The sequence below is a fragment of the Dermacentor silvarum genome, chromosome 9, assembly GCF_013339745.2.
Source record: "Dermacentor silvarum isolate Dsil-2018 chromosome 9, BIME_Dsil_1.4, whole genome shotgun sequence".
Taxonomy (NCBI): domain Eukaryota; kingdom Metazoa; phylum Arthropoda; class Arachnida; order Ixodida; family Ixodidae; genus Dermacentor; species Dermacentor silvarum.
The window spans coordinates 5430880-5457455 of NC_051162.1; the positions used below are offsets into that span (position 1 = coordinate 5430880).

The 26576-nt window shown below is 49.0% G+C and overlaps 1 protein-coding gene across 3 annotated transcripts in view; it reads right to left on the minus strand.

The window, feature by feature from the left end:
• LOC119465114 (26S proteasome non-ATPase regulatory subunit 13) overlaps window positions 1-26576 on the minus strand; it is a 213177-nt gene that overhangs the window by 111880 nt on the left and 74721 nt on the right. For all 3 annotated transcript variants that reach the window (XM_049655704.1, XM_049655703.1, XM_037725913.2), the window contains one exon: window positions 14440-14611. In XM_049655704.1, coding sequence (XP_049511661.1) covers window positions 14440-14611 — 172 coding nt within the window. The remainder of the gene's footprint in view (window positions 1-14439; window positions 14612-26576) is intronic.

Consider the following 26576-nt stretch of genomic DNA (forward strand, 5'->3'; position numbering starts at 1 on the left):
TCCATAGTAGAATTCCGAGAAAAGATAATTGAAGAAAGCTGCTGCCATAAATGTTTACTCTCCTTGATACCATCAAACATGTTAGACAAGTAGTCGCATTTAGCGTTACGAAGTGTTTTGTTTAGAAGATTTCTGTATTTTTTAAATGCCTGTAATGCATCGAGATTTCGATTTTTCAGAAATATGTTATACAGTTTATTCTTTTCGTTGATCATTTTCAACAAATGTGGCGTCATCCACGGTTTACGTGCGCGTCTCGGTTTCACAATCTTCTTGTAAGGAAAATGCTTTTTATACAGGGAGCTAAACACAGTATAGACCACTTGTAATTTAACCGCTGATAGTGCAGGACCGGATATAGTGCGGTCTTTTCAGACTCCCGTTAATTTACCCATAGCACTCCATGTATACACGTATCGCTTATAGTGCAGCTGCGGGAAACGCAATACCGGTTACAGTGCGGCTGCCTGGGAGTACGGAAGACAGCGGAGACGGCGAACGCTCCCCTCAAACGGGCGCCCCAAGGAGTGCTCGAGGAAGAGAGACGAAGTGGAGGAGAAGGGCGCGTGGGTGCGAACGAACAGCCAGTGAGGCTGAAACCAGAATCTTGAGTGCGAGTCGTGAAATGTCACGGTGCGCATAGCGAGCGAGGGCCACGAAACTAGCTGCCAACGCTCGCTTCACGATAACGGCAGTAAACGAAACTTCAAAGAGCGGGTGATGCTGGCACAGCACGGCAGGGCGAACGACGCATGCGGAGACCGTGGAATGTGAGGGAGGGGGGCAGCAGGGAAGCGGATTTCACCTCGGCAACTCCGCCGCTCCGGTGGCTCCCCTCACCCTCCCTCGTAGCTCCCTCACTTTCGACTGTCACCATGTGCGCCCACCGCCGTGCAGGCGCCGCCACTCCAGACGGCCCGGCGCCAGCTCCCCGAAGTTTCGTTTTCTGCCGTTATCGGGAAGCAGGCATTTGCCGGCTTGGGCAGTTTCCTTGGCCGGCCTGGGACAGCACCACTGCTTCCCTCTGCGCCGTAGCCGCAGCGTGCAAGGTCAACACGTGACTAGAAAGTAGAGGAAGCATAAAGGAGAAAGAAAGGTTCACTGACATTTTCTACGCATGGCTACGGTAGCGTGGCTGAGACGTCGGCACGTACACGCATGTTCCGGCGCAACGCAGAATCGGCGACCTTGCCATTTGAGAGAGGGTGAAATTACCTAGTCTTGCCTCTTTATGACTGAGAATTTCATCGTATTTAGAAGACATCATGACAATAGAAGATTCAATGTTGTCGATCTTCTCCGACAGGGGCCCCAGCGACTCAAGCTTAGCGATAATGCTGGCAAGAGCGGTTTGCACACCAAGCTTCTGGCTTGATTTCTGAGCACCGTGTGTGTGCTGCAAGTAGGGCACGACTCTTTCAGTGAATCTTTCTAGGATTTTAACATCGCCTCAGTCACGCCAGAGCATTTGCCTGTGTGGTAAACCCAGTCACACTCCGTGCACTTCACGAACCGGCTTGACTAGCAGGCACAATCAGCTTGACTTGCAGACACATTCTTGAATAGGTTATATATTGTTACGCCGTGGTCACTGCCAGTAAAAAGTGAGGGAAGCGAGGGAGGGAGAAAGAAGACGACGTTGCTCCTACGATTGACTCCAGCCAGCATAGCCCAAGGAGCTACATCTTTGTGTCTCAATCAGTAAACGCTCCCTTAACCCTCTCCCTAGGTCGTAACAGATTGGTGGACGGTGCTGGGTAATACGAACCCAACGACGGAAGCTCTACTCCCTGGTCTTCGCCACAGCCGCCGCCTTGCCAGGCTTCCGCCTTCGCGATCGAGATGATGTCCCAACTTCCAACCTCTGATGCATCGGGGGCAACTCCTACGGCTCCTACGGGTCCCTGGCCGTACTACCGAGTGCCGCCAAACTTTGGCGGGACCTCAGGGGAGGACGTTGACGAGTGGCTCAAGAACTATAAGCGGGTGAGCAGAAGCAACGGCTGGGACTCGGCAGCGAAGCTTAGCCATGTTGTATTTGCACTGACAAACACTGCTCTCATGTGGTATGAAAACCACGAGGACATGTTCACCACTTAGGATCGTTTTGTTGAGGAAGTACAAAAGTGCTTCAGCAATTCTAACGCGAAGAAGAAGCGAGCGGAGAAGACATTGGCTCAGAGGGCGCAGCTTCCAGGGGAGACATGTACCACATATATCGAAGAAATTTTGAAGCTGTGCAAGATCGTGAATCCTAGGATGACTGAAGAGGACAAGGTTGGACACATTCTGAAGGGGATAGCCGAAGACGTATATAATTTCTTGATTGGCAAGGAAAACCTGAACTCCGTGTCTGACGTGATGCAGCACTGACACACATTTGGAACGCTGAAGATGCGACGGATAGCTCCGAAATTTGGCCGTCTGTCAAACGTGCCAACAGTGGCTAGTGTCGACAGTATGTCGCCTAATGACCTCTCGTCGACAATACGCCAGATTGTACGGGAAGAATTGCTTCGATGTCAGCAAGTCTCTCATTGCCCCAGCGGCTTTCAGGACGGCTATGCAAGAGAGACCGCACGCGCGCCAACGCCAGCCGCTCCGGCCCCATGGCAGCTATCAGTTAATGTAGCACACGTCGATGAATGCCAAGGTACACTGCGGTCACTTGAGTACTCCGATCGGACACCCTCCAATTACGAACGGCGTTTTCGCTCACCTCGTTTCACTCAACGAACGTCGGCTGGCTACCGTCCCCATGAAGAGCGATACTGCTACCCAATGCCTTATGACAGGACTGGTCACTCCGAGCTGCCACGGGTGTCTCGGCCTCCGCCGGTGTGTTACAGCTGCGGCGTCCCGGGTCACATCTTGTGATATTGCAACAACCCCCCTACATACCAGCGAGATCCCTTGCTCATGTCTCTCCAGCCTTTCGGCCGCCCGTTCTCTACGCCACAGCCACCACGCGCACCCACCAGTTTACGCTACCCCTCACCGGCCTCTGATCGAAGCTTAACTTCGATCAGAGGCCGGTGAGGTGAGATGTACTTGTTGATGGCGTACCTACCATGGCACTCGTGGATACAGGCGCTACAATTTCTGTGATGAGTGTGAATTTTAAGAACCTTCTTGGACTGAAAGTGATGTTTTGTATAAGCCGTGGTGCGACATTCCGTGGTGTGAGTGGTGATGCGTTGTGTCCGGTGGGAGTTTGCACTGTGGACGTGTCTTTGTGCGGTAAAGTGTTTCCCACAGAATTCGCGGTTATTGCATGACGTTATTTTGGGAATCGATTTTTTGCGGGAGTGTGGGGCAACTGTTGACTGTAGAAGTGGTCACCTTTCCGTGCATGGTAGTTTCCCAGCTACTCTATTGGAAAATTCATCCCGTGATGAATGCATCTTTTTTGTCTCCGAGGACACGGTCGTTCCTGCCTTCTCTGCTGCGTGCGTTCCAGTAATCTGTTGCAGTAACGACCTTGCCATGTTCGACGCGACGCTTGAACCGATTCATGCGACCTGTGTGAAAAAGAACATTTTAGTTCCCCATTGCGTGGTGTCTGTAGTTGAGGGCCGCGCAGGTGTGTGGACAATCAACAGTTCAATGGAGCCTGCAGTTTTGCCTCGTGGCATGAAACTTGCTGTCTTCAAACCAGAATCCTCTACGACGCTGGTTGCACTTGTTGATACTACAGGCGAGAATGGACGTCTCGGTTCTCAAGATTCAGCCGATTCACAACTTTTACAAATGATCAGCAAGTCACTCAGCCAAAGCGAACGTGACACACTCCTTGGCGTTCTCTCCAAGCACTTGAAAGTGTTCGACTTTTCAAAAAGCGGCAAAATATCTTTAATTCCAGCGTCTCGAACAGGTCATCGGATCAACACCGCTTCAGCGCATCCCGTACGGCAGAAACCTTACAGGGTATCACCATCTGAGCGCAACATCATCAACGAGCAAGTGCAGGAGATGCTAGGAAAGGGAGTAATTCAAGAATCCGCGAGTCCCTGGGCCGCTCCCGTCATTCTTGTGAAGAAGAAAGATGGTACGTGGAGATTCTGCGTTGACTATCGCCGAAGCTGCGAAGGAACACCACAATGTCCCATTATGTCCCGTTTTAAATGCGCTGCTCACAACGTGCAATCCACAGCTCTCTATGTCGAGAATATTTTGACTCGCACCAGATGCAGCAAGCTCCTCCTTCAGGGACCTCGAAAACTTTCAATTAGCATTCCTGAGGATTTTGGCCTGCTCAATGTTCTCAGTAGCCTTTCTAAATGAAGCTGCTAAATTTTCTGCGGGAGTATGGCACAAGACGTCAGGTAGCGGGTTTTCACATTGGCGTCAGCTGGGCCCCAGAACCTGACTAGTACATCCCTTTGCTCTTGTTGTGAAATTTTGTTTGGGGACTTCTCAAAAGCTACGGCCATGCGTGACACACCGTCAAGCTTCAACAGCAGCCTGTGTCAGAAGTACGGGGCAATACCGTGACAAACTGTCCTTCCAAAGTTGGATTTTCATTGCGATGTCGCACGTGGGAAACATAGGTGGGTACAGCGTGGCTGCTGCTGAACAAAATGATCCATGTATTGCTTTCTGACACCAAACATTTTCAGCTTTTGTGACACAACTGCTTACACCAGCGGCCAGAGGCTTCGCAGGAGTGCTTTCGGTCCTTACTTGTGCCAGGTACCGCAAGGGCACAATCGGTAGAAGCAGACACATAACAGGCAGACTGCAAGTTGAGTCCAGCACTAAAGTATGAGCGAAGGTTCATCTGGCTAGCATTTTGCAATGAGCTCACAGCAGATCGGTGTTTCTTGCTTGCAGCGTGGCTGGCAACTGCTGCGTTGCTGCACGTCTTGCGGCATACTTTGCATTCGGCCCTGCTGGTGTCGTAGGGTTGAATGCCGATTACTGCCCCGATCCATGACAAGAACGGTCAAACCCGGTTACAGTGGAATCTCGATGTTACGATCACGGCTAATACGAATTTCCCGATGACACGAATTTTTCCGTGGTCCCGGCCGAGCCCCATTACTTCGCAACGTGCTAGAGAACGGTTGTTACGATTCGATTTTCGACCCACGTCGGTTGATACAAATAAAAGCCGCCCCACCGACAGCCGTGCAAGAGAACAGCGCGCTGTCACGCGGTTTCCAGATTCCCGTGAAGTGGGAACCACTTCCATCCGGTGCATGTGCTGAAAAACTCACAAAATAAAGTTTTTCATTCATTGATGCCCTTTCTCTTTTGCTGCGGAGGCCGCGACTGGGCACGAAGAGTTTGAAGCGGTGGCGCTTTTGTTGCTTTTCCTCCTTTTCGGCGGCCCATCGGACGGAGTGGCTGCTGTGCTTCGGGCCACGTTCTTTGTGTTTGCGCTTAGTCGCAGCGAGATATGTCTACCGAGATACGATCTCGGCTGATTGGCACGGCCGTACGCCGAGGCATGGGAGTCTCCGTTGGCGCATCTTCCGTCGATTGCGTTATTGGTGCCGATGGCACAGGGCGATTGTCGGTTTTGCTGCTGGAGTCACACGGTGCAAGGTAGAGCGGCACATTCAGTCGGGTGCTCCTCCACTTCTCCCGCTAATAGCCGTATTTTTCTTGCCGTAGGAGGCTTGCGCATCCGTATTCCCAAGGCGTGCTTCGTCCAAAATTTCTTCTCCAACGAGCGACGATCCATCACTAACCTGGGAGCTCTCAGTAATTCGAATTCTGCGTGTTAAATGAAGACGCCAGTGTGGTTTACGAAGCAGACAACTGTGGTTGCCATCTTGCTCCTACCACAGCAGCAACCAATGGAGATGCCTTTCAGCACGGCAGCAAATCGGAGGCCCGCTTTCATCAGAGGGCCCGTGTGACTACCTATCGCAGACCCGCGCTTCTTTTGTGTTTGTGCGTTAGTTACAAGATGGCGACGATGGACGAATTAAGAAGCGGAACGGCGAAACTAGAGTGTACTAGAATACGGTCTAGTAGAGTTACTGTATACAGTGGAGTTACTGGCTCTATATACAGTAACTCTACGGTCTAGTACACTCTAGGCGAAACTTTGAGCTTTCGAACAATACCAAGATGGCGGCGCTAGAGTGCAACTAGAGTGTACTAGACGGTCTAGTAGAGTTACTGTATACAGTAGAGTTACTGGCTCTATATACAGTAACTCTATGGTCTAGTACACTCTAGGCGAAACTTTGAGCTTTCGAACTATACCAAGATGGCGGCGCTAGAGTGTAACTAGAGTGTACTAGACGGTCTAGTAGAGTTACTGTATACAGTAGAGTTACTGGCTCTATATACAGTAACTCTACGGTCTAGTACACTCTAAGCGAAACTTTGAGCTTTCGAACGATACCAAGATGGCGGCGCTCGGTGGCGGGAAATACAAGATATGTCTCCATGAACTGCGGTGATTTTGCGCGATTTAAAGCTGTTTTCCCGCACTGCGCACTGACGAATTAATCTTTTTCGGCTACTTTTAGTGCGTTTTCGGTCAAACCATTTTGATACAGCGTAGATTAGGCGTTGCAGATACTGAAACGCATGGTTTTCAAAAATCGATTTTTCTCACGATTTTCGCGATCTGATCCCCACGTCCCCCCATAATTTAGCTAGCTTTATTTGTGTTTTGAGGATACGAAGTTCGGCTAATACGAATATTTTTCGTGACCCCGTGAGATTCGTATCATCGAGATTCCACTGCATATAAAACCCTCAAAAACACGCCTATCAGTTCGATATAGGGCATAATTTGATATAGGCCTGCTAAAGAAATGGAAGTCATAAAAGCACATACCATTTATAAGAAGCAACACGACAGAAACCGACAAAAAGAAAAGGTAAAAAAATTAAATTGAATAAAAGACGTTTCGGCTTCACTACGGAAGCCTTGTTCACAATGGGTGGAAGGAAAATTCGTGGAAGCTTATGTACTCTTCAGCACGTGACGCAAACAGCGCGTGTACGACGGGAAGAGGGTTGCCTCACTTCGATTGAGCGTGTGACGTGTTCTTTGTATTTCCAACAACTCCAGATAGAGCCGTGATTTCAAGTTTCTTCCTTGGCCGACAATTCTTTACTTTTCCCAGCCAATCTCGTGGCCCGTTGCATCCTTATGTTCGGAAAGGGCATTCGAAACTGTTCGTTCCCTTTCAACATCGCCCTGATGCTGCTGCAGTCTGTCTAAAGTTGCCTGATTCACCGATTTATGCCTAGTCGCAATCTGCGCAGGGTATCTTGTAGACCACGCCAGGAAACGATTTTCTCGGAAGCTTGTCCTTACCGCCCACGAGTGCGTGCCTTAGCTTACACACAGGCACGTGTGCAACCTCAACGTCAAAAGTGCACAGAACACGAGACAAGGTTTCGCTTATCCCAGGAACGTAGGGTATGGCAGCACGTTTTCTTGGTCGGGGATTAGCCAGTCGGACGGAATTGGACAGGCGGCGTTCCACAGCATTCAAAAACGACATGGGATAGCCGCTTGCCGAGAGATCGCCACGCACGCGGTCCAAGTCTAAAAAAAAAATTGTGGGGTTTTACGTGCCAAAACCACTTTCTGATTATGAGCCACGCCGTAGTGGGGGACTCCGGAAATTTTCACCACCTGGGGTTCTTTAACGTGCACCTAAATCTAAGTACACGGGTGTTTTCGCATTTCACCCCCATCGAAATGCGGCCGCCGTGGCCGGGATTCGATCCCGCGACCTTGTGCTCAGCAGCCCAACACCATAGCCACTGAGCAACCACGGCGGGTGCGGTCCAAGTCTGTGAAACGACTTTCTGCTTTGGTGCAAATGCGGTTCGCACGGTTGAATAGGAAGGCAATAACCGACCTTTTGTGAGCGTCAGGATGAACGGAATGGAAGTTTAGGTAGCGGCCAGTGTGAGTTTCCTTTCGGTATAAGCTAAACGAAAGCGTTCCATCGCATCTGCACGTCCAAAAATGGGAGTCTATTGTCGATGTCGGTTTCTACTGTGAATTGGATGGCCTTTTCCTGACTATTTAGGTGCGCAGTGAACGAAGTGAAAGCGCTGCGCCAAATCACGCAAAAACAGTCGTCCATATAGCGCAGAAAAACTCTTGGCCTGGGACTAAAGGAAGCGAGTGCACTATTTTTCAGCCATTCCATCATCAGATTGGCCGCAGTCACTAAGACGGAGGCACCCATTGCCGTAACGTAGACTTGCCTGTAGAAGACCTTGTCGAAGCAGAAGTACGTGTTTCCAAGGCAAAAGCAGAGGAGCCTCTTGAGGTTAGGAACGTCAACGGGTGAGACCGAAATTCGCCGTTATCTTTCCCTCACAACCCGCACTGCTACGTTTCACGGAAAGCTGGAGTTCAACCTAGCCTGCAAAGCACGGGGCTTCATCCTGCACTCTTTGCACCTTAACAGGCCAGTACCTTCCAAGCTTGGCTACAGCATTGTCGCCAAGACAAAGACACTGTTGCTACAGGCGAGAATACTGGACTGCCGTGATGCCATCAGAAAACTTGAAAACGAGGTGTTTTTTGCGCGATGTCGCCTGGAGGACGACTGCCTGGACAATTTTGCAAGCATCCAGTTACACGCCAATTTTCAAGCCAATGTACGCACCCGTCAGTTCGAGTTGGTGCATAGTGTCAAGCTTGACAGACTTTCGGACATTGCCAGGCCATACTGGCCGCACAACCGAAGAACTACGGTGTACAACCTTTCCTCGCACAGAGTCGACCCTGCCGAGGCCTCCGTCCTAGAGCTAGGTCTGAATATCAATGTTGCACCTGCCTCGGACGTCAGAAAGATTGTATGTGTGGTGCAGTGCGCGGTTAACCAAGTTGACCCGCCCCGCCGTGACGAGGCTTGCACCCGCGCTATTGGTGTCCTTTCTGGGCTGCACCGGCGAAAGTTCGTTTCCCCTGAACGGAAGGTCGTCAAGCGACTTCAGAAGAACACTGGAATCGTGATTCTTCCCGCTGACAAGGGGAATGCAATGGTACTAATTGACACGGCTGTCTACAAAAACAAGATATTGGCTCTGCTTGACGACCAGGACACTTACATCCAGCTCACTCGGGACCCAACCTTGAAGGTACAGAGGGACTTTCAGGCTCTCCTGGCGGACGTGTTTCGCTTCGTAGCTCCCGAGCACAAGTCTCTGTATTATAAGCTTCTCTGTCATAACAGTGCTGCACCTGCGCTTTATGGCTTGCCAAAAGTTCCCAAGCCTAATGTCCCCCTGCGTCCAATCGTTGACTACACCCGCTCCCCTCTCTACAATTTATCCGGATACCTACACCAGATGCTGTCTCCACTCATCGGAAAGGGCTCCACACATGTGAGCAACTCCTGCGACTTTATTGAAAAAGTTCGTGACGTGACACTAGACGACAAGGTGATTGTTTCTTTCGACGTGGTGTCGCTGTTTACCTCAGTTCCGACTGACATGGCTGTGGAAGCATGCACTTCTGCTCTAGAATCTGACAGGACTTTGCCAGACAGGTCGCCCGTTGACATTCCTAACCTCAAGAGGCTCCTCTGCTTTTGCCTTGGAAACACGTACTTCTGCTTCGACAAGGTCTTCTACAGGCAAGTCCACGGTACGGCAATGGGTGCCTCCGTCTTAGTGACTGCGGTCAATCTGACGATGGAATGGCTGGAAAATCGTGCACTCGCTTCCTTCAGCCCCAGGCCAAGAGTTTTTCTGCGCTATATGGACGACTGTTCTTGCGTGATTCGGCGCAGCGCTTTGACTTCGTTCACTGCGCACCTAAACAGTCAGGAAAAGGCCATCCAATTCACAGTAGAAACTGACGTCGACAATAGACTCCCATTTTTGGACGTGCAGATGCGATGCAACGCTTTCGTTTAGCATATACGGAAAGGAAACTCACACTGGCCGCTACCTAAACTTTCATTCCGTTCATCCTGACGCTCACAAAAGGTCGGTTATTGCCTCCCTATTCAACCGTGCGAACCGCATTTGCACCAAAGCAGAAGGTCGTTTCACAGACTTGGACCGCGTGCGTGGCGATCTGTCGGCAAGCGGCTATCCCACGTCGTTTTTGAATGCTGTGGAACGCCGCCTGTCCAATTCCGTCCGACCGGCTAATCCCCGACCAAGAAAACGTGCTGCCATACCCTACGTTCCTGGGATAAGCGAAACCTTGTCTCGTGTTCTGCGCACTTATGACGTTGAGGTTGCACACGTGCCTGTGTGTAAGGCACGTGTGGGCAGCAAGGACAAGCTTCCGAGAAAATCGTTTCCTGGCGTGGTCTACAAAATACCCTGCGCAGATTGCAACTAGGCATAAATCGGTGAATCAGGCAACTTTAGACAGAGACTGCGGCAGGATCAGGACGATGTCGAAAAGAAGCGAACAGTTTCGAATGCCCTTGCCGAACATACGGATGCAACGGGCCACGAGATTGGCTGGGAAAAGTAAATAATTGTCGGCCAAGGAAGAAACTTGAAATCACGGCTCTATCTGGAGTTGTTGGAAATACAAAAAACACGTCACACACTCAATCGAAGTCAGGCAACCCTCCACCCATCGTACATGCGCTGTTTGCGTCACGTGCCAAAGAGTACATAAGCTTCCGCGAATTTTCCTTCACCCCATTGTGAACAAGGCTTCCGTAGCGAAGCCGAAACGTCCTTAATTTGATTTAATTTTTTTTAGCTTTTCTTTTGGTCGGTGTCTGTCGTTTTGTTGCTTCATGTTTCATCCCGAACAGATTGGCTTCCGTCGAACCCTCGACCATACCATTTGTAGACAAAACAAGCTTAGTTTCGCATGAAATAGTCCTGTATCTTCTGCTTGAGCAACTTCGCTGCCTGTGACAGCATGCACTTTCCCACATTTGTGCAGAAGTGCCGGACTAGTGCGAGTGCACCACAATCCCCTCGGACGGTGTGGGCAAAGGATCGTCATTGCTTTCCTCATTGTGCCTGCTTTCACTTGTGTTCGATACGATCTCGGCAATGTAGTCTTCATTTTCGGGCTCTCCCGTGGTCGCGACGCCATCATCCGCACTACAAACTCGTCGACCGTTCATCCGTCAACGGCTTCCAGGAATTCTGACAGCTACAAGCTTTGGCAACGCCAGCAATGTCTTCGTCGCACTCATCAGAAGTTTCGGTCATCACTGGGCACGCGGAAGCCGGCACGTCTGAAGCAACAGTGCATTCCGAAGGCACCGCGGTGACTTGCTTTTGCCTATAACAAGGGGCCGAAGCTTTTTTTGATCCGTCCAAATTGCTTGCCACCAACCCGGATACACAGGCCTTGTTCACTATGCTGCCGTCAGATTTGTCACCCCGACAGGTAAATGTCTAATTTGGAAGCACTTGCCACAATAATGCGGCATCATCGGCGTTGAAGATATCTCAGGGTTTATATCTTGCTGTAACATCTGGCCAGTTTTCTTGCATCCATTTGTCTCACACTGTCAAAGTCCATAGCTCAGTTTTCACCAGTGACTGCTTTGCCGGCAATCTTGTGGCGTTTTTTTAACCGCTGTAGCCAACCGGAGCCACCTCGAAAATCCTCCCTGTCAAGAAGAGCCATGTTCTTGGCTTTTTGGTAGACCATGGGGCCGGACACCAGGATGTTGTGCAATTGAACGTCGATGAACCACTTGTACACAACCGCATTCATACACAGCCATGCGTCCGCATCGGGCGCCAGGTCTCTTGTCCACTTTAGCCCTAATGCAGCGCGATAACTTGCAAGAAGCCAGAACCACTTTAGCTAAGAAGCAGCGAGACAACTTGCACTTGAGAGCCTAAGCTCTCAAGCGTGAAAGTTTTCTTCCTGCCACCGAACACGATGGCAGGCTTGCAGTCCATGGACACTGGCGTGACAGACAATTTTAAGGTCATGTATCGTTGCTGCTTCCTGAACAAGTTGGTCTTGTTGATGGACATTGGCCATGCGGACAAGCAACGAGCAACTAGAGTTGAAGATTGATCTATTGATGGCTGTGCAGTTTATCTTTGGTGCATAGTCCAAAGTAAGCTCTTCTACGGTGCGGAACATCGGCTAGGCACATCACAATACAATTCAGATGGGTGTTTACAAATCACAAGAAAATAATTATCGACAAGCACTAAGAGTCCAACATGTACAGTACAGAATGAATAGGAACACCAAGTATCCACTCGTATTCACCCGTGCTGGTCTTGAGCCGGACGATCTCGATGTAGATCGAGGCAAATCTCGAAGAAGGAACTTCTTCCGGAAATGCAGAGGCTCGATGAATTCGTCAGTTAGCTCACCAGGGAATCCCCTTCTTCCACAGATGGTCAGTCTTCATGTCACATCTCTCCACTGGAGCGGTCTGATCCCCTACCAATTCCCACATAGCGCTTCTATTGCCTTTGCTGGCGCTTCTCAAACCTTCTGACCAGGTCTTCCGATGAAGCTCCATGGAATGTAGAGCGCTCCCTGGGTTGTTGAAGCACGATGGGGGATGCTAGGGCTTCCATTGTGGTAGCTGACTTGGCCACAACCTTCCTGGTTGTATCAGGCCAGAAAGGTTGTGTTTTGTAGCCTGCAGCTAGCTCGATGGTATGGGGCGACAGTGGTGCTGTCTTTGGGCATTCGGTACATGAACGCACAAGCACCTCCACCAGATCTGATGTAGTAGTGACGAAGAAAACAGCAGCAAAACTGTGAATGACGAAACTATCTCTCTATTGGGCGAACTTGTGCCTGCAAAAATAAGCTACACTCCAAGAACAATGATAGCGGCGAACACAGTCGGCGATAGTTGGAAATCTGATCTGCGGGTCGAGCGCGTCGGCTTTTATGCACGAGTCATCGAAGGTTCCAGAGTGATCCCTGGTGCCCGCGTGTCTTCCAGAAAGTACTACACAATTCACATCATTCATACAATCAGATTACATAAGCGTCGGTGACAACAGACAACAGATAGAAGCATCGATAACATTCGAGAAACTTTCGATACATGCAGGCACATCCTGCGACAAGCGATAACGTTAGCCGGTAAAAGATAAACAAATACACATATCAGTATGCACTGCCACAGAACACGGCTGTGTTGCGGCGAAGCTGACATTAGGAAACCAGCCGCCATTGTGCAACACATTGCCCTTGCCCATTTTTCTTGCTAAAAAAATCGGGTGCGCGTTAGATTTCTACTTTGTTTGGGAGATTTAAGGTTATCTCTACGTTAGTTTTCTGCTTTGGACACATAGAAAGTGGGTGCACGTTTGATTCAGCAGCGTATTAGAATCGGGCAAAAACTGCCAAACGAATCCGTTTTGACATTTTTTCAGCATCTCATTTACTTCGACCCACTGAATAATTCAATCATTTTCGTTGGTCCCGTCAGATGTCACTGCACATGGAGAGGAAGTTGTCTCCCTAAGCTGTGCCACGGCTGTGCATCCGCAACGTATTGAGCTGCAGGTTGTCTCGATTTGTGGCTGAAAGGAAATACCAGCTTGGAGCACTCAGCCGTATGCGCAGCCACAGTTCCAGCCCTTTTGTCTGCTATCACAATGCACAGTGCAGCCATGACTAGCCAGAGTCCAGTCAGTCAATTGCAGTAGTCTACCCTCTGCCGGACACTATACCTGTCTGCGCGAGCTTGGACAAAGTGCAGGTAAAAGAAATTGCCCTAATTTTACGTCATCAAAACGAGGTTTTAAATACATTCGTCTATTACAGCGATTTCAAGGAGAAATCCATTTACTTTGCTATATACATTTCGTTATATCCCATTTCATTATAACAATGTCTGAGTGTAGTAGAAATTGAAAAAAATTTCACCTAGTAGTATACATTTTACTACTGTTTTTCTGGAGGGCAGCAAAAATCAGTAAATTCCAAATGCTTATCACTGAAATATAGAAAGAATGTGCTGAGGTGCAATGGCGCAACGTTGCAGTCTCAGAGGCTCTCCGCAAGCTGCTACTAGATGGAACTAATTACTATCCTGCTGATGATGGCACTCATCATCACGGTATCCCACCGGATCGCTGTGCTCAACGGTATCGGCCGTGATGAGGTGTGTTGCTGCAAGAAAAGTGTGCTTGGATTTTGAACATGTGGATGGCTGTTTTGTTTGAGGCCCAGAGTTTCAAGGCACTGGAAATCTCAAACCATAATAGACTGCACAGAGGACGACCAGCTTTGGGAGAGGGCTGATGAGGTAAGGTCGTCAAATGATAAGGGCAGCAGAAGCGGCATCAAAGATTGAAGAAAAGTGTTCATGGTTGACCACTAGTGGTTACGACACTATTTTGCATGGCAGTATGAGCATCTTCAGTGGTAGCCATAAGGTTGCCTCGTGCAAGACCTGCACCCTGTAAAACATCCAGGAAACAAGGTACATGAGCAAGGTACAACTTGGCCTATGCTACACAAGCAGCTGCACCCAAAGGTCTGCACAGCAGCAGCCAAGCTCGGGAAAAGGCTCTCACTGGGAATGCGGTCAAGCGATGTGCAGCCGAGGAAGCGCAGGGCGTCCCGGTAGTAGGCCTGGTGGTCGCCCATCTGCTGGTGGTAGTCACTGCACAGCTGGTAGAAGCGGCCGTGCACCTCCGTCACACCCGGAAGGGACTCGGCCTGGGACTCCGTCTCCTCCAGAACCTTCTGCAAAGTGGGATCAACATCAGCCTTTGTGCCACCCAAGGGCTGTGACAACAACCTGTCCCTAATTGCACGTTCACCTGGTTCCTACCACACAGGAGTTGCAAGCATGCAAAGCCTGTTCCAGATGCGGGCCAGGGAAATTCTGCCACAGCTGAACATTCAGCCATTCTTTAGAGCAATGGAAGCATACAGAGGGAGCTACTACTACTTCTGTTGCCAATATTGGCATGGCTTAGGTAAGTGCAATCACCCCGCCAGCAATGAAACGTGACCAGAATGTGGTCGGGTCTCGAACATGCTTTTTGGACGAACGTGAGAGCGCATTAGTGTGCTTCGAAAGAACCAGGCAAATGTGTTCAGAGTGTTCAATTTTGACCAAAGGAATGTCACCGCACTGAAACTGGCATCAGTAGTTACAACTGGGCAGCACTTTGGTGCAAAAACTAGATTTTCAATGTCATGTGTGTTCCTGTGCCTAGCTGCACATTTCCGTTGGAGATGTCCACCTAAAAAACTAAATGCAGTGTCATATAGCTTTTTCAAACCAGTGCCCGGCTCTGATCACCTGTCATTTCGAAACTGCAAGCGCAGCTGCCATTTTTATTCGAGAGCTTATTATTTTATTACTACCAGCGGAGACATGAGGTATTCTGCATAAGAAATCAAAGCATTCTAGTTGGCCAGAACGTAACCTTCGGAAACAACTGCAAAGCTCTCGGACATCGTGGTCTTCACATTACGACTGTGCATCAGCCATACAAGACCCATTAAATAATGTCATTTATGTCACTTCGGGCGAAAACAATGCAATGTTCAAAAGGTAGAACATCACTGCGAACCATTATTAGCAATTGGCAACACGTAAGCAAAGCGCCCTTGAGCCAAGATCTCCTGATAATGGCGCGCCGATCCTTTGCAGCATTGCCTGGCGGCAGTGCGCCGACTAGGTATGTGAGTGATGTGTGCTTGGCCCAGTTGGTCTGGGCGGCTACAGATGGCGCCACGTGTTCTGCGCAGCAAGTAGCCGCGCCAACATCGTCGCCTACCTTACTGCTTCCGTTTGCGGCAGCCTCATCCTTTGTTTGTTTGCCTGCCATGGGAGAGTCACTGAAGCCATTGCTGCTGTAGTGTTCAGTCGGTGTGATGTGTGTGTAACATTAAGCCAGCATTAAACCGTTCCCTACTATGTGAGTCTTCCTGTGTCCAGCCCAAGCCTCACAGGTGCATATTGACAGCAACTATTGACCCTTTTCGCGGCGCTCCCGTGGGCACTGCCATGTTTGATCAAGTGGTGACGCGTCCATTGCTTGCCTCAGCCGCCTCCGTTGCCTCCGCGTTTACAATACAAGCGCGTGACGCCGGCGCGGCGCAGCAAACCGCTGTTTCGACGCGTATCGCAGACGGTGACTGCGTGCACGACACAAAGCTTTGGGTGACAGTTTTAGAGGCCATGTAAGTGCTTTCAGAGCTCATTACGCCTTGTCCAAACGGCGTGAGCAGCGTATACGGTGCTTGTACTAAGAGCGGGGCTAGAAATGTATTTCAAGCTGTCCAATCTTTCCACTTATGAAATAAATCGGGATTAGTGTGCTCTGCGTTCTTTATTAGGCAAACATTTTGAACCAGTGGCTTGTCATATTTATGACTCAGTAAAGTTCCTCGGTGCGGCCACTATCTGATTGTTTATTTTAAGCGTAATCACACGCGGGTGTGCTCTGCTGCGATAAATTTGTTCTTGCTGTGCACAAAGTTTGGAATTTAAATGTTCTGTACTTTGCGGTAGCTCGTAGCAAAGACATATCGCTAGTCCCTCGCTTATTCTGTGGACCGTCATGAAACATTCAGCTTCCAACATTCGTGTCTTGTCGGTGTAGTCGCCGTCACTCATGCTTCGGCACATTGATTCAAGTGTGCGCCTCTTCACTCATACATTGGCGATAGGGTGGGCGTAAGTTTTCGTGCGAGTAAGGGTGGATGTGTGTAGATAGCGTGCGTGAAACTTACTATGCCAGTAAGTGGCACTACATTTTGTAACGAGCAGTACTCACTTCAAAGTGCCGACGTTTCGCAGTTGAAGTCCTTTCTTTGGAGGTTGTGGGAACCCTCGGGTACAGTCCTCGGGTCCCATAACCGCCGCACGGGCAGCGAACGTCGCGTCAAGCGCATGCGTGCCAGGGAGAGTTGGGAGAGGGGAAACTTTCCTTCCGCGGGCGGCGCGCGGGAATCGCAAGCGCTATCAGCGCCACCGGGTGGGTCACGCGAGATCCCGCTGATATCGCCCGGGTCTCTTTGGTCTCCAGCAAGCGGCGACGGCGGAAGTCTCCGCCGTCGCTCCCGTATTCCCGCACGTGGTTAGTCAACCGCGTTCTTGCCGCGGCAAACGCCCCCCCCCCCCCCCCTCGTATCCCCAGTTGGTAAGTCGGAAGCCCTTCTTTACCTAGTGTATTATTCTCTTCGAGGGAACCCTCAGCGATGTCAACTATAGCTAGCTGGCCTGCTCGAAGTGTTAGTTGCAGTCGTAATAAATGCTTTCCGAGTGTACACGTGGTTGTCGTCTTTTGTTTCCTCGAGCTTGTACCGGACCGCGGTTGATGCGCAGGCATGCGCCAACCGCGGGGCTCGGTGTGTCGAGGCAACGCCGCGGCATCCCCCCATATCCCGACAAGGTTGGCTATACAGCGCAGGCGGATGAATTATATTTTTTATCCTTGAGGAAATCCGTGCATCGCGAAGGGCGGCAACAAAGGCAGTCATTATGTAGCAGCGGTGACACAGGTTGATTCCATTAAATAATATGTGAATCACTATTTTTGCAGCGAACTACCGCACACATCTTCCCTTTATCGCGACACATTTTGCAGTATGAATTGGGCACAGTGCATTAGCGCACACCCAGTTGCATTTTCGACATCTGATCGCACAGTAGCAGGGTAGAAGCAGTAATGGTTTCGTATTCGTGCGCATTCGCTGAGGCAACGTATGGCGCGCGGCCGAAAGCGCCATCTCGTTCCTGTAGAGCTAACTGCTCCGCGAAAAGGGTCAATAGGAATGCTTCAGCGGCCGTTGTCCCCATGGTGGGAGGACATAGACGGTCGTTCCAAAATCACTGAAATAGGCATAATGCACGCGGTGCCGCAAAGACAATTGTGCAAAAAAAGGAAAGTGCTATGCTGTTTATGCTGTACTCCTTCTCCCTGGAGGCGTGCCTGAAAGCGAAATCCACATGCGGCAGTCGCTCGTTCATATTGAAGGCTGCATCATCGTCATGGTTTGATTGGAACGGGGCACAAGCAGCATGTGCCAAGGTTGGTCACGCTTCCGTGAGCCCTCTTTTTACGGTTCGAAGCGTTCTTTGTAACCGTATGACGATTTATAGAACATTCATTATATCTGAAAACAGTTTCAATAGGCAGGGACGGAGAATCGTGAATGCACTGAATTGTGGTCGTTATAGCAAATATATTGTTATATCTGGGTTCGACTATAGTAACATTAAACCCTTTGATTTGTTGCCCGTATGTATCTTGTAAAACAAATTGAATGAAATAAGTTTTTCAGTATATTGATGTCACAGACGCCTTTTCCTACTGAGGAACGCTTGCTGAGACATATCTGATGCTACTGGATGCAATGGTGAAATACTGGCAAAGAAAACGCCGCTTAAAAAAAAAAAACGCGAGAATCACAGCCAGAATTCAGCGACGTAACTCTTTCGTGTGCAGCTGTTCCAACATGCCATCATCTAATATGCTTGAGAATGTGCACTAACATACACCAGGCCTTACCCAGCATTGAACTCTCCCCACCCCCATAGTGCACAAGTAGCACAAAGCTCTGAACGACCTGTTGAAGGCGCCATCATAATACAGTCTACCAACTATTTTTGGTTTTTCATTTTAAGTCAGAGTAGAGATCCTAGCATGGTCATACACACAAAAGAAAACTGGGCTATAAGCGCACATTTTCACTAAAAATTTCCATTTGAAATCACTGCCTCCAAGCGCTCCCACCATGGAGCCCTGATGTGGCGTTTTTGAAGCAGTAAGTGTAGCCATGTTGGTGTGCCATCTCCCTTTGCGCCTCCAATCAGCTCGCCAGAGCAGATAGGCACGAGCTTTGAACTTGCATTGCGACAAGCCGCCAGAAGTGTGTGCTGCCAACGCGCGTCAGAACAAAGCCTACAAAACTGATCTAACAGTTTTAGTGAAGCAGACACACTCCTGTGTTTTTCGGTAGCACGCAGAAGAAGATGATGGAGACCCACACCGTGATTACCCGAGTGTCTCTGTTGCTGGCTGACACTCATAGACCCAAAACACAATGTCCAAGCTTACACACCACACTCGAAAGTCAGCTTGTCTAGCGAAAAAAATGTGCTGCAAGAAAGACACCGGCAATCTCGCTTTTCAGAGGCCTAGAGCAGTAGCGAAAGCTTCAGGAGCGTGGTTGCTATGGCAACGTGAACGTTTGGGGTACATGTCCCAGTGCTCCTTTGCGAAAAACAGCATGTGACTTCCGCCACACTTTCTCCAACACATCCCTGCTGGCCGGGGCCTCTCCTGCAATTTCCTCCCTCCATGCCTCCCAAAGACAGCGACCATCACTTTGGCCCAAATTGTGTGACATCAGGAAATCTGAGGCCACCACTGTGTCATCTGCTCCGACACATTTCAACGTTTTACTCCGCAATCTCTAGAACCCCATGGGGAAGCAAGGGTGTTGAATCGTGACCACAATTTCTTCACTCGTGAGGTAAAAAGTAGGGGTCTGCAAATATCGAACATCACCAAATCAAACATCTACCATTCGATTTTTCAAATATTTGATATATTCAGTGTAGAGCCCTGCACGGTGCCACATGCGCTGCGACGCCCCTCGTGCTTGATACCGCCCAAACAAGCGCCACCACAGGAGGACCGCCGATCGCGCCACGGACAAGCCACCCCGGGCTGATGCAGTAGCAGACTCCCCGACGGCTCTGTCGATACATGGTTCGACCGGGTCGACAGGACAGGTAGAAATGACAACAGGACACGGACAGAGGGAACGGCAACATAAGCAGCATGTATTTCGTAAAGTGTGAAGATCAGACCTATTAGCCATCGATAACCGCTGTTGTAATGTTCGGGGTCCAAGTGGCCACGAAGGTTCCGTGGCTCGTGCCGTGCCAAGTGAAAGAGATGTCCAGAGTGACATCCGAGCGATGGGAAAACAAGTTTTATGTACAAATTCACACATTCAGGCTCACAAGAAGGGCTCCACGAGTATCTACCTGTCTGAGCAACCCGCTCAACACTTAAGCTCTGCTTTTTAAGCTGTTCATTTCACTCTTTTGCTCGACGAGGGAATTCAATGCCCTTTTCTCAGTCAGTTGGAATTGTTGCACAGTGCGCAATATCCCACCCGTGGTGTGCGACCTTCAATGCAAAATCCCACTCCGCCTCAGATGCCAAACCTTCGAACCCCCCTCAATGCAATGAAGAGGCATGTGAAACCAGAGTCGACACTGTTTTCATGGAAGTTGGCTCTTGGCCACAATTAGTAGGCCAGCTTGTAGTGATATACTCTCACTACCGCCTCCAAAGAATGGTCACCTTAAAGGGGGCCGGGCCTCGGCGTTGTACAGGCGCTGGGGCTTTGCGTGAAGCGCATGTTGCCATTTAGAAGCGCACATGGCCAACTGCAGTTTGGGGTCCCGGAAGTCATCAGCAGATGAAGACGAAACACATTGTCGCTGTCAATTATCTAGAGATAACGCGGGTTTCCTCATCAGCTCTTAGGTGTCGAAAAGACGAAGCGAGGATGGCATTCCATAGCTGCACGCTCGCCAGTGAAACACCTTAGTCCAGAAAGAACGCTAGGCATAACAGCATGCAGATCGTGTTGGACGCACACAGACGTACTTCACACCACTTCGACAGCCGTCAATCTAGCTCACACACGCGACCTCGGGACCGATCACTTAATATGCACAAGCATGCCGTCACCTCGCAAATTGTAGAATCTTGGACAGGTGCTAAATCACAGTGAACCTGAAAATGACACGGAGCGGACGGCGCCAGCACTTTACTGTCGGCACTGGTAACGCGAGTCATGTGATGCGCGGTCCTTTTGTCTGTCGCGCACATTGGCCTTACGATAACCCACCTGCCTTAAGTTGGGATAGTCTTCCTGCAATTTGGAGAAAAACGGCCGCAAAACTTTCTAAGCAATAAATAAAGAATTGCCGCAAACCACAGGTCCACTATTAAACTGAGTACCTATTTGGTATTCAGTACAATAGAATGACGCTAATTCATTAATTTCAGAGAAAAAAAAACGCACTTGATTCTATTCAATCGAAATTCTGTTGATAAAAAAAATATTTTCCAGACTTTCAGTTACAGTAAAACCTCATTAATTCGGATCTCAAGGGAGTAAGGAAAATAACTCGATTATCTGAATGTCGCATTATCCAACGAACAACAAAAACGGCACATTTACCATGCCTTTATTGTAAACTTTGCAAAGAAGTCGGGGATGCTCGTTTTTTCGCAGATAGCTGGACGGAAACGAATAGTCATCAGACCTGCGACAATCCCTCCTGTGCAAGCGTATTGCATGGAGCATCATAGCAGAATTCCTCTGAAACAGCTAGAGCATCCATGGCTTCTTTTGCACTACAACACACCAGGACTACATCGCACGGGGTCGTCTTGATCGCACGCCTCATCCACCACCCTGAGGGCACTGCAGATGATCTCATCATCGCTTAACTCTTTCCGTCCCGCACCCAGTGGACATTGTAATTCCGCTATCAATGGTCTGAAACACCGCTTTCGAGAACTTCCACGCCGCTCATGGACACACTGCGCTATCAGACACGAAGGTGAACTATCTTTTAGTTTTCTCAGCAGTTTACTTTTTTCCCACGAGGCGGTCATTTTTGAACGCACTCCAAGTTACGCAATCGTCAAAGCAGAAAGCAAAAATGGCCGCCCGCTATTGATGGTTTGAAACGCCGCTTTCTAGACCTTCCACACCGCTGAGAGGAGCTATATTTTAGTTTTCTCGACAGTTTGCTTTTTTCCCGCGAGGCGGTCATTTTTCAACGCGCTCCAAGTTTTGCAATCGTCAAAGCAAAAAGCAAAAATGGCTGCTAAATATCGATGCTTTGAAACGCCACTTTCAAAACCTTCCACGCCGCTCATGGACACAATGCGCTATCGGACACGAAGGAGAAGAGCTATCTTATAGTTTTCTCAGCAGTTTGCTTTTATCCCGCGAGGCGGTCATTTTTCAACGCGCTCCAAGTTTTGCAATCGTCAAAGCAAAAAGCAAAAATAGCTGCTAAATATCGATGCTTTGAAACGCCACTTTCAAAACTTTCCACGCCGCTCATGGACACAATGCGCTATCGGACACGAAGGAGAAGAGCTATCTTATAGTTTTCTCAGCAGTTTGCTTTTATCCCGCGAGGCGGTCATTTTTCAACGTGCTCCAAGTTTTGCAATCGTCAAAGCAAAAAGCAAAAATGGCTGCTAAATATCGATGCTTTGAAACGCCACTTTCAAAACCTTCCACGCCGCTCATGGACACAATGCGCTATCGGACACGAAGGAGAAGAGCTTATCTTTTAGTTTTCTCAGCAGTTTGCTTTTATCCCGCGAGGCGGTCATTTTTCAACGCGCTCCAAGTTTTGCAATCGTCAAAGCAAAAAGCAAAAATAGCTGCTAAATATCGATGCTTTGAAACGCCACTTTCAAAACCTTCAACGCCGCTCATGGACACAATGCGCTATGCGCTATCAGACACAAAGGAGAAGAGCTCTCTTTTAGTTTTCTCAGCAGTTAGCTTTTATCCCGCGAGGCGGTCATTTTTCAACGCGCTCCAAGTTTTGCAATCGTCAAAGCAAAAAGCAAAAATGGCTGCTAAATATGGATGCTTTGAAACGCCACTTTCAAAACCTTCCACACCGCTCATGGACACACTGCGCTATCGGACACGAAGGAGAAGAGCTATCTTTTAGTTTTCTCAGCAGTTTGCTTTTATCCCGCGAGGCGGTCATTTTTCAACGCGCTCCAAGTTTTGCAATCGTCAAAGCAAAAAGCAAAAATGGCTGCTAAATATCGATGCTTTGAAACGCCACTTTCAAAACCTTCCACGCCGCTCATGGACACAATGCGCTATCGGACACGAAGGAGAAGAGCTATCTTTTAGTTTTCTAAGCAGTTTGCTTTTATCCCGCGAGGCGTGCATTTTTCAACGCGCTCCAAGTTTTGCAATCGTCAAAGCAAAAAGCAAAAATGGCTGCTAAATATCGATGCTTTGAAACGCCACTTTCAAACCCTTCCACACCGCTCATGGACACACTGCGCTATCGGACCGAAGGAGAAGAGCTATCTTTTAGTTTTCTCAGCAGTTTGCTTTTTTCCCGCGAGGCGGTCATTTTTCAACGCGCTCCAAGTTTTGCAATCGTCAAAGCAAAAAGCAAAAATGGCTGCTAAATATCGATGCTTTGAAACGCCACTTTCAAAACCTTCCACAACGCTCATGGACACACTGCGCTATCGGACACGAAGGAGAAGAGCTATCTTTTAGTTTTCTCAGCAGTTTGCTTTTATCCCGCGAGGCGGTCATTTTTCAACGCGCTCCAAGTTTTGCAATCGTCAAAGCAAAAAGCAAAAATGGCTGCTAAATATCGATACTTTGAAACGCCACTTTGAAACGCCACTTTGAAACGCCTGACGCCGCCGGTGGCGAAAGAAGCGGCGGCGCTGCAATCGCCCACTCTTGAATGCGGTTGCTTGCTTCGTGGCTTGGAAGCGCTTGCTATGGTGCTTGTTGGGTGCTGTTTCTCCCGCTTTTCTCTGAATGTGTGGTGCTAAAGCGCGCGAATGGCCCCTAAGCAACGCTTAAACCATTGTTTCGCCACTGGATGCAGCGCAGGGTACTCGCGAAGCAAAGAAACGGTGAAGTTTTCACTGTTTAAAGCGTCCGCAGACCCGGAGCGAAGAAGCGTTTGGGAACGTAATTTGCACAGATGCGATAAGAGGCTTACACATGATTCCGCAGTGTGTGAGCTACATTTTGAGCAGTGCTACCTCGTTAGAGGTTCTTTATTCTATGGCTAGAGACTATGTGCATTGGTTGAATGCCACGGAGGTACGGATTCCGCGGGAGACGCCTACGATCTCTCGGGCGCTGTTCCCACCATTCCACATTTAAGCAAGCGCTTGCCTCCAAAGAGAAACGTGAGAAAGAGGAGGTCCGAAGATGTGTTTACCAACTGCTTCAGTGGGGGCAAATTTCACAGAGAATATATCACGGATGTTTTGCACATGATACATCATGCTTCCCCCTTGCAGGTCGGTTGCGAAGACCATGAAAAGAGCCTAACTGCACGTATGGTCGGATTTTATGTTATCATGAGACTGCACTTTTTTGTGAAAGGCGAAAACAAATCCTCAGCGCAATTCAGCCAAACACCTTAAGCTAAGCAGGTTAAACTAGGTGTAGTGTAACTATCATATCGCGTGTTCTATTTTTTGTCCCTAACCTGCTCTGTTACTTTTTTTTTCACTTCACCTTGCTAATTGTGCCGATTTGCTGAAGCAAACCAAGCAGCTGCACAATTGTAGTTCATTTGTTGCCCATTACCATGGCAATGCTGTCACTGCATTAGTGTGGAAAGCTATTCCAGATATCAATGTTCTGTGCCCTACCTCGTATATGTGTTCTCATATTCTGTGATGCCTTATTGTTAGCATTTAGTTGCAGATTGCACAGACCATGAGCTTGTGCCCCTTTTGTGAAATTCTGTAGCTCGTTTAGCTGCTTTGCCATTTCACTGGAATTGCCATTTGGCTTCCTGCATCATTGCTGTGCTATTCTTCTTCTGTTCATTTGTGTTTACTTTGCGGGTGGGACATGGTTTAACAACTGAATTTCAGTGATTTTTTCAGAATAAATTGCATCTGTGGACGTATGTGACTTTTTCAATTCGCGCATGTATGTTTCCTGTGTAGCTTTTTAATTCGTGAAAATTTCAGCTCGCTTAAACAGCAACGAGTCCAGCTGATTGGCGCAGTTTTTTTCTTTTTTTATCTCTTTTTCAAGGCCGTCACCTAACTTGTCATTGGAAGGTGTAGCCAAGAACCACCGTGGTTGTTCAGTGGCTATATGGTGTTGGGCTGCTGAGCACGAGGTCGCGGGATCGAATCCCGGCCACGGCGGCCGCATTTCGCTGGGGCCGAAATGCGAAAACACCCGTGTACTTAGATTTAGGTGCACGTTAAAGAACCCCAGGGGGTCCAAATTTCCGGAGTCCCCCACTACGGCGTGCCTCATAATCAGATCGTGGTTTTGGCACGTAAAACCCTATAAAAAAAAAGGTGTAACCAAGGAGATAACGAGTGTACAATGTACCTGCTTAATTTAAACTTGTTTTCGTTGTTGCGGGGACTAGCTACGTTTAATTCCCCTGTCACTCGGCCAGCCGATTGCGATTATGTACAGTCTGAATCTGATCGCTCACGATCGTAGACTCGTCTGTGCACTCAAGCTCTGTAAGCTTAACAAACTCGATTATGATTTCTGAACGTGTTAAAAAAGTTCATTTGGATGGGACTCAATTGCGATCCAAACTGCCTGTATTATCGAGAGCGTTATTCAAGCGGCGAGGATAGACGCGCTATAGTCATTTCAGAGACCGCTTTTGTTTCTGTGGCAAAAAAATAATAAAAAGCAGTACGCATTGTATTTTCTGATCATAAGCAGACAATACTGACTAAATAAACTACGTGCTTACGGGCAAGAATCTGAACAATGTTTCCAGCGCGCGCCAAGCATATACGAGCGTCGCAGTGGATGCGGGTGTGTAGTCTGCTTCTCTTCAAGAGTGGTCGATCGCAGCGCCACCGCTACTGACGCCGCCGCCGGAGCCGCGCGGAGTGCCGCCCGCTGCACTGCCCCTTCTAGTACACTGTAACGCCGCTTTCGAGACCTTCCACGCCACTTATGGACACACTACGCTATCTAACACGAAGGAGGAGAACTATCTTTTAGTTTTCTGAGCAGTTCGCTTTCTTCCCGTGAGGCGGTCATTTTTGAACGCGCTCCAAGTTTCGCAATCGTCAAAGCAGAAAGTGAAAATGGCCGCCCTCTATTGATGGTTTGAAACGCCGCTTTTGAGACCTTCCACGCCACTTATGGACACACTATGCTATCGAACTTTAAGGAGGAGAACTATCTTTTAGTTTTCTGAGCAGTTCGCTTTTTTCCCGTGAGGCGGTCATTTTTGAACACGCTCCAAGTTACGGAATCGTCGAAGCAGAAAGCAAAACTGGCCGCCGGCTATTGATGGTTTGAAACGCTGCTTTCGAAACCTTCCACGCCATCGAACACGAACGAGGAGATCTATCTTTTAGTTTTCTGAGCAGTTCGCTTTTTTCCCGTGAGGCGGTCATTTTTGAACGCACTCCAAGTTTCGGAATTGTCGAAGCAGAAAGCAAAAATGGCCACCGGCTATTGATGGTTTGAAACGCCGCTTTCGAGACCTTCCACGCCACTTATGGACACACTGCGCTATCGGACACAAAGGAGGAAAACTATCCATTAGTTTTCTGGGCAGTTCTCTGTTTTCCAGCGGGGCGGCAATTTTTTGAACGTGCTCCAAAGTTTTACAATCATCAAAGTAGAAAGCAAAAATAGCTGCCTCTGAGAGCAGTGCATGCACTTCGAAACATCGCAGATCTTGTGATTACGCTGCATCCGCGACTGATTTTATCGATGGATCGTGCAGCAGAGTCTGAGGATGTTGCTGCTTCAGCAGACTGACTCTGAGAGCGACAACAATGCAAACCAGCCCGGAACATCGGTGGCTGCAGCCCAGCACGCCCAACTGGTAAATTACAATTCAGCAGAATACCTGTTAAATGAAAAAATTGTCGCAGTTTCACCCGAAAGGCGAAGCATCCATTGCGAT